The sequence below is a fragment of the Garra rufa genome, chromosome 2 (genome assembly GCF_049309525.1).
Source record: "Garra rufa chromosome 2, GarRuf1.0, whole genome shotgun sequence".
NCBI classification, from domain to species: Eukaryota; Metazoa; Chordata; class Actinopteri; order Cypriniformes; family Cyprinidae; genus Garra; species Garra rufa.
This window is the reverse complement of record NC_133362.1, coordinates 44,407,499-44,423,143: the sequence shown is the minus strand read 5'-3', so window position 1 is coordinate 44,423,143 and position 15,645 is coordinate 44,407,499. Positions and strand designations below refer to the sequence as shown.

General features: G+C 40.2%; 1 protein-coding gene across 1 annotated transcript in view; it reads left to right on the top strand.

Annotated features, from left to right (window-relative positions):
* Positions 1–12,708, top strand: part of xpo5 (exportin 5) — a 117,386-nt gene extending 104,678 nt beyond the window's left edge. Inside the window, exon 33 of the mRNA XM_073835223.1 lies at positions 11,987–12,708. Coding sequence (XP_073691324.1) covers positions 11,987–12,136 — 150 coding nt within the window. The 3' untranslated portion in view covers positions 12,137–12,708. The remainder of the gene's footprint in view (positions 1–11,986) is intronic.
* Positions 12,709–15,645: the final 2,937 nt, after the last annotated feature.

Here is a 15,645-nt window from a genome sequence, read left to right as displayed (position 1 = left end):
ATCTACAACCAAAGTGAGAAGTAAGTAGAGTACAAAGATGTTGATGTCTATAGATTTTATCAGTTTGGCCCACACATTTATTAGCAAACTGAAATACAAGAAAATAATACCAAGCAAGAGGGGGAGGGGGGTGAATCCCCTGCTGATTTTGTACATTTACCCACTGACAAAAAAATGATCAGTCTACAATTTTAATGGTAGGTTATTTGAACGCTTGGCAACTCAAACCTTCAGCTCCCTCCACAGATTTTCTATGGGAATAAGGTCTGGAGACTGCTTCAGGCTGGTTCAGGCTGCTCCAGAACCCTAATGTACTTCTTCTTGAGCATTAGCCATGTGTGTTGAGTCATTGTCATGCTGGAATACCAATCTATGACCCATTTCCAATACCCTGCCTGAGGGAAGGAGATTTTCACCCAAGATTTGATGGTACATGCCCCCGTCCATCGTCCCTTTGAATCGGTGCAGTTGTCCTGTCCCATTAGCATAAAAACACCCCCAACGCATAATGTTTCCACCTCCATGTTTGCCAGTTTGGATGATGTTCTTGGGGTCATAGGTGGCATTCCTCCTCCTCCAAACATGGCAAGTTGAGTTGATGCCAAAGTTCTCGATTTTGGTCTCATCTAACCACAACACTTTCACACAGTTCTCCTCTAAATCATTAGAGGAGAACTTGCGGGACCTTGTGGGCACTGTGTAGTCCTTCACGGCGTAGTGTGTTACCAGTTGTTTCTTGGTGACTATAATCCCAGCTGCCATGAAATCATCCTCATTTTTTTTTTTTTTTTTTTTTTTCTTCATTTTTTCTTTAGAATCTGATTGATTGATTGCTTCTGTGGACAGGTGTCATTTATACAGGTAACAACAGGGTTCATACAAGGTTCTTAAAGGGGTCCTATTATGCCAGTGTGTGGTGTGTATGTTTGGGCATAAAAAAACATCTACAAAGTTACAAATCTCAAAGTCCACTACAAAGGGAGATATTTAGTTTTTAAAAAGTCCCTTTTCCAGAACTACAACGAATGGCTCATTTGGACTACAGCGTTTGTTTTCCACATGCAATGATGTCACAACGCGGTATCGCGCCTATGGAAATTCAATCCGTTAGCGGGTGGGGGATTCACCTGACTTTAGCTATGTATTATGGACTGCTGCTTCTGGGATGCTTCAGCGAGCCGCAGGTCGTCTCAGCTTTAACTAAAGAGTCCGCAAACTGCTCCGGAATCCAAGCTGGAGCCGCGCCATAGACTTGCGGTATAGAGGATTGAAACACGCAGAGTTGCGACTAATGTAAACACGAACATTGACTAGTGATCATCCGTGGACGCAACGGAGCCGCGCCGTAGACGTGCAGTGTGTGGTAAGACATTTATTCATCATACAGTGTAGATAGCTTCACTAGCCTTATGGTTTCGGGCATGCAAATAATACATACATTAGCACAATAATGATAATACTATGTATCTGCGATCTAGCAGGCTGATGATAGGACCAACAATGTAGCATTTTATTTACTCACCCTTCATGCATCCTAGGTGTATATGAATTATTTCAGCCGAATGCAATCGGAGTTACATTAAAAATAATCCTGGCTCTCCCAAGCTTTAGAACTGAACAGCATAGAAGAGTGTTTCTCTCCATCAGTCCAAAACAAGTCGATCCATAATAAAAAAGTGCCTCACATGGCTCCGGGGCGGTCTGTAAAAGCCTCCTTTAGCGATTTAATGTGTTTTTGTAAGAAAAATATCCATATTTAAAACGTAAGAATCACTTTAATTTAGTTTACTGCTTTGGGAAAGGGCATGGCAGGGCGGAACGCAGTCTACACGGTTTGCCAATCGCAACGCAGTGGGACTGCTTACCAATCATAATACATTTGGTTTTTCGGGAAGGTGGAACTCGGAACTAATCAAGCCGTTTGTGCCAGCCTAGGGAGAAAGCTATTGTAATAATATAAATTATGTGAAAAATTGTGCATTTTTTCGGACCACCAAGCATGACAGCATGTTCAAGTACACCCCCAAAACAAAATAAATGCGTTGTAAAAGAGCATAACAGGACCCCTTTAAAGTGCTTGCAGTACTTGAATTTAATTTTTTAAAATGAAAGGCCTGGAAAACCATTGAAAACAGCAATATTCCCAAAGTGCTTGAATTATTGAAAGACAATGTATCCATGAAATAAGTGTTCAACTTTTTCAGTATGCACATAACTTTTCACACAAAATTCACACAATTATTAAAAAACATTTTGCTTTTTCCTCTTATTTCAGTTAACGTCATAAAACTAAGAAGCTAAGCCAGTAGTAATACTGACAGTGTTACCGACTGAAGACGCGAAAAGAGGAAGAAATGAAGCAAATCAATCAGATTCAGCATAAATGACTCAAACTTGTGACTTTGATCATACATTTCAAGCATTTACTAGCAAAAACCAGATGAAAGTAAATTAAAAAATTTTTTGAAACTCAGAATCAGTTGAACCATTACGTCACAAAATGATTCACTGTTTCAAAGCACTCCAATCTAATCGCTAATCACAAATTATTTGTTTCAGATTCGGACTTCAAATCGGGACTTCAGATCTTTTGATTTAGATCGGAACGGGTGTGAATCATTTCACGTATTAAATGATTCAAATAGAATGATTTGCTTTTAACATGATTCGCGATTCACGTTCCAAGTCCTGATCTAAAATGATGGTTCGCCAATCATTATTCAGATCGGGACTTCGGAGCGTGGATCGCAAATCTTTTGATTTAGTTTGGAACTTTTGAGCATGGATCGCAAATCATTTGATTCAGATTCGGACTTTGGTGCGGGTTCACAAATCATATGATTTAGTTTGCGACTTCAGAGCACATATGGAGAATTTATTTCAGATCAGAGTTTCACTTTTTTTTATTAAACAGTAGAAAACATCAATTACTACAGTACAGTTATAAAAACAAAGAAAAAATAAAGTATACACAAATGCAAAGTCCTTAAAATGAACCGTGGTTTTACTATAGTAAAAGTGTAGTACACTTCATTACTTTGCTTGTGCTTCACTTTATTTTTGCCATTTTGTTTTATTAATATATTTTTATTTATCTAATTATCTTTTTTTTAGAATTTGAAAGAGAAAACATTGTTCGATAAGTGAGATATCTGATTGAATTCCTTGAAAATCAAAAAAGCAGTGCTTGAAAAGTCCTGGAGTGTCCTGAAATTTTATTCCCTTTCTGTCATTCACTCCAACGTTTTGTCGAATGTATGACACTTGGGGTCGCTCTTGGGAGCCCAAACACTTCTGATATCTTGAGAAAAGGCCAATGAAATTGGGTGTGCAGAATTTGCATAGCTGGCCACGCCCCAGACATCCGGGTATGAATAGGTCAGCGTGGCATCTGCTCACTCATTCTGTTTTTCGGAGTCAAATGCAGTGTGTCTCTGTGAGAAGCAGCACCAATCACCTCTTTGTCGTTAGATCTACGGCACGAGGCAGCAGTCTCTCTCAAACATAGCCAAGTGTTGTGAGAATACCCCTGGGTGCTTCGACTGCAATCCTTGAAGTGCAAATTTCCTCCTGAAAGAGCAATTTCTCTAAAAGAGCTGACACAGAAGGAAAGGCATTTGCAAACACACAATCCATCCGTGTCCTTCTGGTTGCGGTTCCTACCTCAAAAATAACTTTCGGGTGCGATCGTTGTGTTCAGTATTGGGCTATTTTCAGCACTGAAGCAGCATTCATTGATGGGTTATGTTCTGCTTGCAAGAAAATGACTATGGGTACGCTCTGCTCAACGAGTCATGTTCTTTTCGAAGAAGCCATGGCTCACCTTGACTGCTTCCCATTCCGGTCCTTCTACTTCCGGGTATGAGGCCGCTGCGATGTGTGTCGAAGGTGAACAAACTAAACAAGTTTAGTTCCACCGGGTGAAACCCTGCAGATCGCTCGTTCCTCATGTCTCTTGATCAGGCTTTCGAACAGGTTTGATAGTGCTCGCAAGAAAGGCATACAAGGCTTCTAGACTAGCTGTGTCCGCCCTGCACACCTTAGCCATCACGCAGGCTGCCAGGCTAAGGTATTATGAGATCTGCACAAGGATGATCTTGACTCAGAGTTGTTGCAGGAACTGCGTTCAACGACCGACTATGCTCTTTGAGCGGTGAAGGCCATGACATGGGCTCTAGGAGGATCTATGTACACCATGGTGGCCCAGAAGCGCCACCTGTGGCTTAGCCTGGTCAAAATGCGGCATGCTAGAAAGTTACTAGGCCATTAAGTTTTCCTCCTGCAGTGTGGGCTTCTCAAAACCATCCGCCTCGGTTACGAAATCCAATTTGTCAAGCAGCCGCCCAAGTTCAACAACCATTCTTTTCACCACAGTTCAGGGCGAGAATACTGTGGTCCTTCGGGCGGAAGTCGCATAGGGCTGGTCCCCTCAGCCGAAATGAAGAAATGGTTCTACAGTCCCTACTTCATTGTACCCAGAAAGGTTGGTGGACTCAGACCAATCTTGGATTTGAGAATTTTAAATCGGGCCCTGCTCAAGGTCCCGTTCAAAGTGCTAACCCTCAAACACTACTAGGTGTGTCAAGCAGCAAGGTTGGTTTGTAGCAATAGACCTGAAAGATGCATACTTTCATGTCTCGTTTTTTCCAAGGCACGGGCCATTCCTACGGTTTGTCTTCGAGGGACGAGCGTTTCAGTATAAGGTCCTTCCCTTCGGGCTCTCCCTGTTGCCTCTCGTCTTTACGAAGGTGAACGTCACAGCTGTATGTCGCGAAACCTTCAGTTCTTGGGAAGACAATTAGTTTCTACGGGCAGGGGTTCCCTTAGAATAAGCGTTCAGATGCATTCTGGTGACAACAGATGCTTCCAAGACAGATTGGGACGCCGTGTGCAACGGGCATGCAGCCTCGGGGGTCTAAACAGGCCTTCGGCTGCCCTGGCAATTCAATTGCCTGGAGTTGTTGACAGTATTCTTGGCCCTGATAAGGTTCCGACCTTTGGTTCAGTGCAAGACTGTGTTGGTCCAGACAGACTGTGACGATAACATATGTAGCACCCTCTTCCTTTTACCTGAGCACTTAAGGATGGGCACTCAGGTTCGAATTAGATAGTCTCTCGACTTAATAAACTTAGGAACCTCTCCTAACTCACTGCTTTGAAAATAACGGGGTTATCTAGAAAATACCCTTATTTGTCAAATTGAACACAATAAGGTATTTCAGTTCAAACTTTTACTGTTTTTAGATACATGTTTTTCTTAACCCGAAATAAATTTACTGAAATCACTTTAAGTAATTAAAAAATGCAAGGTTTATTTAGCAAAATTAAGTTGAGAGAAATAAAATAAATTGACCAATGAAACTTTACAAATGTCACAGCAAACAAATTAAATTGGTCTCCCCCCCAAACCAATCAGCGGCTGCCGCTAGCCAGCACCCCTTTTCTGTGCTGCTTAGACAATTTAAACGTGATCGCTAGACAGAAACAACAGACCTTACAGTAGTTAGTGCACTCACAATGTGATAGATAACTAACCTAGCTTACGTGGGCCCACTCATACACACAACCCCCCTGTTGCAGTCCTGTACTGCTGCTAGTGATCGTTGTGGCCATGTAAACCAAATAACTGGCCCCTTCACTCCAAAGAGCCAAACAAAAGTGGAACTGAGATGCCTTTATTCCAAGGAGTTCTCCCGATCTAGTGCACTCGAATCGCGGGTGTAGATCGTCTTTGTTAAGCGCGGCGGGACTTCACCGAACTCCCCGTTGCCAGGGGAACTCTGAACCCCTCGGCGGCTCAGAGCGCTACCTGGGCGTTGAGTCCTCCGTATCACCGTTATTCACTTTGATAGACCACGTCCACAGCCCTCACAATCTGAACGTCACTAATAAATCACACAATCAAAAGCTTGTTTGGTTGTTTTAACTAACTCGCATAGAATTCGCTCGTATATAGGTGAAACTTATCCGATGACGCATCACTTTTCCCCAATCATCATAGACGAGAGGAAAAACAAATAACCTTAAGCAGCGATCTGCTGGGTTAACTAGTTACAGCTTCACTTTTACAGGTTAAACGCCTGGAAAAAAAACAAACCAATCCTGTTCAGATTAATATTGATTTTGTGTCTCTCGTACAACTGGGGTGCACGCAAAGCAAACTCTTTATCCGCCTGTCTTACTCTCAATCGTTCCTTTTTTCCCCTCCCTCCACTTCACAAGAATCAATGACACCTAACCTCCCCTCTGTAGTAGGTGGGTTCAGCAAAAAATAGTCCAATAAATACTTAGTGACCTTAAAACATGATTGTAGAAACCCCGTTCTCCCCTAGTTTAAATACAACCGAACATTAGTACAAACCACCATTCTTAAAGGAACAGGTATCCCTATAATTTCTACTAAAGAAAATGAAACCAGTACACGAAAGTTAAAACAATGGGAATTTGAACTACTCCCATCTCATCTTAGGAGGTGAAATACTGGGGGGTTTCACATACATCAACCACCAAGGCAGTGTTCACTTCGTTCGCACATCACAAACTCTGCCAGTTGTGGTACGGACTATCAGAGGCCCCCCTTGGCACAGATGCACTGGCACACAGCTGGCCCAGGGGCCTACACAAGTATGCCTTTCCCCCAGTGAGCCTCATAGCACAAACCCTGTGCAAAGTCAGGGTCCTCCCTGAGGGAATATCTCCTGCTAGGGGCCTCCTATTGGCCCAACAACATTCTCCCTGGGGCATCCCCCCGAGGAAGGACTTCCAGCAGCATCCATTTGAGCCACTTCAATCAGTTGACATCAGTGCTTTCCTGATGAAAATATCCCTCCTGATTGCACTCACTTCAGTTAAGAGAGTGGGAGACCTCCAAGCCCTCTCCGCTAACAACTCATGCCTACAATTCGGGCCAGCAGATTCTCACGTTATCTTGAGACCCAGCCTGGTTACGTGCCCAAGGTACCCACCACTCCTTTCAGAGATCGGCTGGTCACCTTGCATGCTATCACTTCCCAGGAAGGGGACCCCAACCGGTCCATGTTATGCCCAGTCCGTGCCCTGCGCATCTACATGGAACACACTCAGGACTTGAACGTTCTGACCAGCTCTTTGTCTGTATCCGAGGACAGCAGAAGGGGAATGCTGTCTCCAAACAAAGAATCTCCCACTGGATTGTGAATGCGATACGTAAGGCCAGAGGCTTACCCTGCCCACTGGAAGTGAGAGCTCGCATGACCAAGGGAATCGCCACCTCGGCAGCACTAGCAAATGGGGCCTCTCTCACAGACATCTGCAGAGCTGCAGGTTGGACTACACCGAACACATTCACCAGATTCTTCTAATAACACCAGTATCTTCCAGAGTCCTAATCGCAAACTCTGAGACTCAGGAGACTGGCCCAGTGTAGAGCTTGCTACAGCGCTTTGCCCTCCTAGGGCCATTACGCTTCTCAGTTCAGTAAGTTTCCTTGAAGTGAACCCTGAACTACCCTCTTCCATCACTTTTTATCACATTGCACATAGCTAAGTTCAGTGGAGGAACTTACTATCAGAATCCAGTACAAGGTAAGTTACCTCTTGTGAATTCTTGTACTGGTTTGGTGCTCCACATGTAGTGGCTCCCAAAGGTGGCCCCATGTGTGTATGCCCACCTATATTCCCTAGAGATGCAGTGTTTCCCTTGAGACCAGCCCTGTCTCCAGGTTCTGAGCATAGTAGTCTCTCCTGACGTAGAGCCCACCTCACAATCCTTTCTTTGTGGTACTCCCTCTGTGAGTACTTAGGTGTTATTCACACGTTACCTCTAGGGTAGGGTGTGATCTCCGTAGTGTCTTTTCCCCTCTGGGGTGAACAGTCACTGTCCCAATGTTTCCAAGATTCTCAGCCTAATGTTGGAAAGGCCGGCTGAAAACTCTTGGGCATTGGAAGGTCACGAAGAGGTGAGATGCATTTAGCTAACATATGAACCTGTTAATATTTGCATTTCCATACAATCGTGATGCAGTCCGTGAGTTGTTGGCTTCTTCCCTTGGGACTCCTAGTGTTGTACATTCGACACAATGTCGAAGTGAACGACAGAAAAGGGAACAGAGATGTTGTGTCCTCCTGCCACAACTCCGGACTGCCTCTGAGTGAGCTCTAAATGCTTCTAATTCCACATTGGCCTATTCATACCCAGATGTCTGGGGCGTGGCCAGCAAATTCTGCACACCCAATTTCATTGGCCTTTTCTCAAGATATCAGAGGTGTTTGGGCTCCCAAAAGAGATCCCTAATGTCGTACATTCGACACAACGTCTTCGTTCCCTCCATTAGGGAACGAGGGTTACCATATGTAACCAAGACGTTTTACAGTATCTGTACAAACCCTGTAACAAGCTGAGATTAGGAGCCCTCCCTTTAAGAGAGTGCGGTAACACTTTATAATAATGTTCAGTTGTAAATCATTTATAAGTAGGGTGACCAGACATCCTGTTTTTCCTGGAACAGTCCCGTATTTCAGCTCTAATTTTAGTGTCCCGACTTATTTTAAAAAATAATAATAATTTGTCACGTTTTGTCCCTTATTGCAAAATTTATTTACGAATGGAGGATCAGAGTGAGTAGTAGTGGGTAATCAAATGTAACCAAGCTCATCGTAGAACAAACTTTATACAACATAATTATAAATGTAGGTCACAGACATAACATACTTAAAGTGTATCAAGATTGTACTTAGGTGTACTTCATGTGTATTTATACTGTACACCTTATCCAGCTGCACCTTAGATTGATTTATCCCACCAATACGCAGCTTAAATACATGTAATACCTTTCTAATTACATTACAATTACAGAATATTACACAGGCATGTGTAACAGTAGCTGCATATTACATCTACATAATTACAGACTGTAAGTACAGGCTGTTCCATAACTTAGTTACATGGTAAATACATTTTGTTTCATGCAAGTACAATGGCTAGTACCAAGTACTTAACTAGGTAATTACTCTGGATTATGGACACCTTAAAATAAAGTGTTTCCGAAATGTTTAATATTTTTTTAGTAAGCGTTTTATTTTAATTATTTTAAACCAAAGACTATAGAAATACAAAGACATTTTACTCCTATACGTATGAATGGGAGAAACTGCAATGTGTAATATGGAGGAATAGTTCTACCCTCTAAATGAAAGAGCCAATCGCTGATTGGTAAAGTCATTGCATCCTTGCAGCGGCCGTTAGAAGCTAGACCATCCAATGCGCAAGCGCAGTCATAACCACATTACGACTGTGCATGCACATTGGGTGGTCTAGCCTGAAAAATAAGATTTTTAAATGCTTTTTGAGCATAAGAAACAACATTCATGGGGCAGTTAATTTAAGATTTTTGTTGCTGATTAAACATATGTAATTTAATTGCGAGTTCAGTGAGCAGTTTTTGAGTTTTCAGGATTTCCCCATTCATTCAGAAAGGACTTGGTTTTGTTACGTTCCCAATCCCTAGTCTAGGGTCGGGGCAGGAGTAACAAATAAACTAATGCGTAAAAGAAGAATGAAAACTGAAACATGGAGGAATCACTCCAGTCCTCTGCCCCAGAAATGTAATACAACTATTTAACTTAGAGCAATTTTATTTAGTAATTCACAGAAACATGGAAGCAACAAATGTCTTCAGGAGAGGGCCTGGCCAAAACAACAAACAAAACAGCAGCTAACTAAAGAGAGGAGTACTCTATAACCTGCCTGGGTAAAAGAAAAGAAATCAACAACAAAGGCTTTCCTCAACTCCCTCACTAACCAAAAACAGGGATAAACGTTAAATACAAAATAAAATGGAACCCTTTCCCTACAGGTTTCTGACTTAAGCTTAGAATAAATATTCAAACAAAAAGAAAATTACAAAACCTTTTAATACCTTAAGTAATTTTTTAATTAAGTTAAAGTGAAGTTATACACACCATGTGCAGTATCCACATAACACTGCTGGTCAAGCAGATTACAATTTACACTCTAAAGTTACAATTCAGCAGATAACTGGAGTAGAGTGCACCACAATCCACAGATAACGAGAAAGAGGCAACAGGTCTGGAGCTGGGGAGAAGTGAACCTCCTCCACATTGCTTCTTTGCTCTTTTGTGTGCTTTGCCTCTTTGCAGCACACTTTCTGATGAGCACCACCTGTGGCCAATCTGCAACTGCCAAGCAAGCAGAGAGAGAGAGAGAGAGAGGGAGACAGAGAGCACACAAAGGGAAACACAACAAGTCATAGCTCTTAGAAGACTTCCAGTTCACAAGTTGTAATAAGTTCTACGAGGACGTGAACGCATTTTGTTGAAATCTCGTAATACGGGAATTCCGATATGGTGTGAACGCACCGAGAATGTAGGTGAGCGCGGGGCACAACCTAACACTTTTTGAATTTCGCGGTTTATGTAAATCCACGTGGGGTTCAGAGTACAATTTTATCCACATTATTTTCACACTTATCTAGTACAAATATATCACTTTGTTTCATATTTACAGTTTATACGTTTTTCGTTATTTATCTCAAAAGAAAGGAAGTGAAACGTGACAACATGCCCCGTAGGTGGGGTACATTCTAACATCTGAGGGGCACGTTGTAACACAACCATATGACAGCTTAAAATGTTATTTGATCGAATGAAAAAAATATACACAACTAAAATATTTTGTCAATAAAATACATGTTAACTTTTTCAAATAAAGTAATGTCATTTAAAAAAAAAAATAATAATAATCTAATTTTGGAGTTTGGACAATGAACACATCGCAACAATGCTTGGAACAGCCCTGATCGCAACACACAGCTATAGAGTAGTTCAAAACAATGTGGACAAATAGATGAAACACATTTAGACATTCAGAAAAACACTCCCCTCCCTCCACACACAGCTCTCATAGAACACGACACACATAAACGGCCAAAATGCTTTACATTTCTTGAAATAATTACTTCTGAACATTAAACATTGATTGTCATCCTTTATTCACCTGTTTCTGGATCTTCATTTATATGTTAAACATGAGTCCACGTACACCATGTCTTACATATCACCCTGTAGCCCAAGATTGGTTGCCCACTGAAGCTAAGCAGGGCTGACCCTGGTCAGTACCTGGATGGGAGACCTCCTGGGAAAACTAGGTTGCTGCTGGAAAAGGTGCTAGTGAGGCCAGCAGGGGGTGCTCACCCTGTGGTCTGTGTGCAAAAAGCACCGTCCTTCGGATGAGATGTTAAACTGAGGTCCTGACTCTCTGTGGTCATTAAAAATCCCAGGATGTCTTTCAAAAAGAGTAGAGGTATGACCTCGGCATCCTGGCCAAATTTGCCCATTGGCCTCTGACCATCATGGCCTCCGAATCATCCCCGTATTCTGATTGGCTTTATCACTCTTCGTCTCCTCTCCACCAGTAAGCTGGTGTGTGGTGGGCGTTCTGGCGCACTATGGCTGCCGTCGCATCATCCAGGTGGATGCTGCACACTGGTGGTGGATGAGGAGATACCCCTGACATTGTAAAGCGCTTTGAGTGTCTAGAAAAGTGCTATATAAATGTAACGAATTATTATTATTATCTTAACAAAAAGTCTTTTTTAGTGTTTTTTTGTTTGTTTGTTTTTTACTTTTAAGTCAAACCGTAAGAGGGAATGATTTCTTTTGGAAGTCAGTTGTTCTTTTTGACAATGGTGTTGTATTGCTGCAATCTGTTTTATCAAACACAAACTATCAATGCAAACTGAAACAGGCTATAAAAACCACTTAATATTAGAAAGGATACATTTCAGGTGCATCACTTCCCTATCATCCCCATGGAACATTTGTGCTTGCACCCTGATGATTGTCACTTGTAGCTGTGAAATGTGTACACACATTCTCTGCTATAATGTAGTAATGTCTTTAACTGTATGCAATTTCATTTGATTCAAATGTTTAATTGATTGACAATATTTAATTAAATGCTCCATTTGTGTTTGTGTGTGTGCTGATAGAAACCCCTTGGACAGCAGTTTAAGAAGGAAGTGCACATCCGAAACCTTCCATCTCTGTTTAAGAAGCCAAAGCCTACGAAAGATATGCTGGAGAACACTGACACTGCAGGTCTGATTGCTCTGTTCTCCTCCGACCATGACAATTGCTAAAAAAGAATCACAACTTCAAAATATCCTCACTTCATTGCCATTATCAACAATTGAACCTCTTCTGTGTGGTGCAGTATCCATCTGAAAGGGCTTTTTAGGGCATCAATGGTTTATTAAAATGAGAAAATACGACAGACGTTTTTGTTTAATGTTATTTGGATGTATTATTTTTTCTTCTTTTGTATGGTTTTTAGATAACACTTATATCATTGTCATCTAAATAAAAAAAACTTGCTGTAAGAGCACCTCATTAAAAATGAAAAATAAAAACAAATTTCTTTTGAAAAAGATTAATGAGATGTCTTGTTAATTACAGTACCACATACACTACCAGGCAAAAGTTTGGACACACTTCCCCATTCTCTTTAATGTGGAGGTGTGTCCAAACTTTTGACTGGTAGTGTATGTTCTTGAAATTTTTAAAACTAGCATCCAGCACTACATTCCATTAGAAGGAATGGCTTATTTTTAAATTAAAAATGCAACACTAATTGCCATTTGACATGTCTGTGTACAGATTATGTACAAAGTGTTGTAATTTATACTCTGCAGTTTTTAATAAATGTACACTTGGAAAGGCATTGTATAGACTCTTTCCTCATTCATAAAATGGGAAAAGTGGTGTTGTAAGTTGCCAGAAGTGAAGGAGTATTGTCTGCATAAAATATTTGTTTGCTATGACAAGCCTGTGTATGTATTTATATGCATAGGTGTAATTTGTAGGTGGAACAGGAGAAATATGTCCCTGACAAAGTTGGTTCTGTCCCCACTTCTCACCACTTTTTGAAGCCATTGAGAAAAAATTAGCCTAGCATGCAGAAGGTTTTTTAACAGCACAATTAAAAAGTATCTACAATCCATTGTTTTTTTTATAATTTTATTCATTTATGTAACACAAAACACATTTCCAACATTCAGACAGGCTTGATCTGTAAACCACATATTTATAAACAATATATGGATGAGCTGCTATTGGAATAGATATATGTGCCCAGCCAGGTGAGAAAAAGTGCACCGGTACACTTTACTTTGTATGCATACAAGCATTTTATTTTATGATAATATGTCCAAGCTTAATAAATCTGATCTAATTTTTATGATTGGAACGTAAAAGGTATGAACAATGTTTCCAAGAGAAATAAGTTGCCTTTTTGTAAGAAATTCTTGTTAACACATATGCCCCAAATGATTTTTTTTATAACCATTCCCCTTCTTGATGACCATGCATTTATTATTGGTGGGGATTTTAACTGTGTTCTGCATGTGTCCTCACCCAAAGTTATACAGCCTTCTAAGGCTGTTGTGAATAATCTGAATTTTTGTGTGCAGTTTGGATTGTTAGACCCTTGGAGATTTTTCTTCCCCTCCTTTAAAGCGTTTTCCTTTTTTTTTCTTTTTTGCATCATTCATACAGTTGCATAGATTTGTGTTGTTGTTGTTAGATAAGAGTCTAATGTCTTTTATTTCAACTAGTATGTATCATAGTATCAAGATATTTTCTGAATTTGCATTCAATTAATTTCCTGAATTTGCATTCATTTTTTAAACCTTAGAGGCTGAACCCTCTGCTTTTGGCAGATGGAGAATGTATTACTTATCTGATGAGATTAAGTTCTACTTGCAAATAAATTATTTACCTGATATCTCAAGGTCTATATTATAGGAAGCATTAAAAGTGTATTTACGTGGCAAAATAATTTCTGCTTATGTTAAAAAAAAACAAGAAACTATAAAGCGTAAAGATCTTCTAGATGCAATCTGCAGGTTGGGCAAACAGTATGCCACATTTCCTAGTCCTGACTTAAATAAAGGGAGATTGCGAATTCAGACTAAATATAATTTGCTATCAATCTCATGCAAAGAGAAAAGGTTATTAAAAACCAGACACACATTCTATGAATTTGGAGACAAAGCCAGTAAACTATTGGTCTTTCAGGTTCAACAGTCTAACAGAATATATTATAATTATTTACTTCAGAGTATCCAAATGATTCAACAATCTTAGCTCTTTTACCTAAAAGTTTTTTTATGAAGAATGAATAATTTACCTTTGATAAATGATGACATTAGTGCTGACCTTTGTAAACCTATAATACAAACAGAAGTAATGGATGCAATTACAGCAATGCAGTGTAGTAAAGCTCCAGGACCAGATAGTTTCCCTATGGAATTCTACAAGAAGTTGTAGAAGTCTATAATGAGTCTTTTGCTAATGGATCCCTTCCTCAGACACTCACACAAGCCGCAAACTCCCTTCTTCCAGAAGATGACAAGAATCATTCTCTTTGTAAATCTTATAGACCAATATCTCTTTTGAATGTTGATTTTAAAATACTGGCTAAAGTCCTTGCAATTTAGTATACACAAATACTCTACCAAATAAACATGAAGTAATAGTCTCACTTGACGCTGGAAATGCATTCAACAGAGTAGAGTGGACATAGCTTTTTAATGTTCTTAAACAGTTTGACTTCTCAAAAGACTTATTTTCTTGGATTAGGTTACTATATGCTTCGTGTGCACAAATAACATATCTTCTAGATATTTTCTTTGCAGTGGGGTACAGATTCAGATTCAGAATGTTTATTGTCATTGAACTTTCATCCAACGAAATTATGTTTTCCAACGTATCCAACCACAGAAATTAAACTATTATAAAGAATAATATAACAATACACAAAAAAGAAAAAAGACAATAATACAAGACAATAATAATAAATAAATAATAATAAATTACACCGTGCTAAGTGAATAAAGTGCTATATGAATATCGCTACATATCAATGGTTCTTCTTACATATCAAGAATGTTTTTTAAGTTTTAAGTGTTCAGTATTGTTATAGCTTTGGGATAAAAACTGTTCACGAATCTTGCATTATGGGTCTTGATGGATCTGTAACGTTTCCCAGATGGCAACCGTTCAAATAAGTGATGTGCAGGATGATATGAGTCCTTCAAAATATTATGTATTTTCTGCAGGCAACGAGAGGTAAATATGTTTTCCAGGGCAAGTAGCTGTTGTTTTATGCTGCTGTTCTGAGCACTCTTTATAACTCTCTGCAAAGCCTTTTTATCAGCTGAAGAGCTGCTTCCATACCATACCAGCATACCATGTGTAAGGATACTCTCAATAGAGCTGCTGTAGAATGATACTAGGAGCTGTTGTGACAGGTTTACCTTCCTGAGCACTCTTAGGAAGTATAACCGCTTCTGTGCTCCCTTAACCAGTGCCGTGATATTAATCGTCTTTGAGAGTTCCTCTGAGATGTGTGTGCCCAGAAATTTAAAACTGGACACTCTCTCCACCATCTCCTCATTGATATACAAAGGTGTATGTACGTTCTGGTTCCTTCTGAAATCAATAATAAGTTATTTTGTTTTCTTGATGTTCAGGGCCAGATTGTTCTCCGTACACCACACCATCAGCCTCTTTATCTCCTCTCTGTAGGCAGACACAGTGTATTGTGAGCATGCGCGAAGGCTAGGCATGCCGGATAACGCCAGTCTCC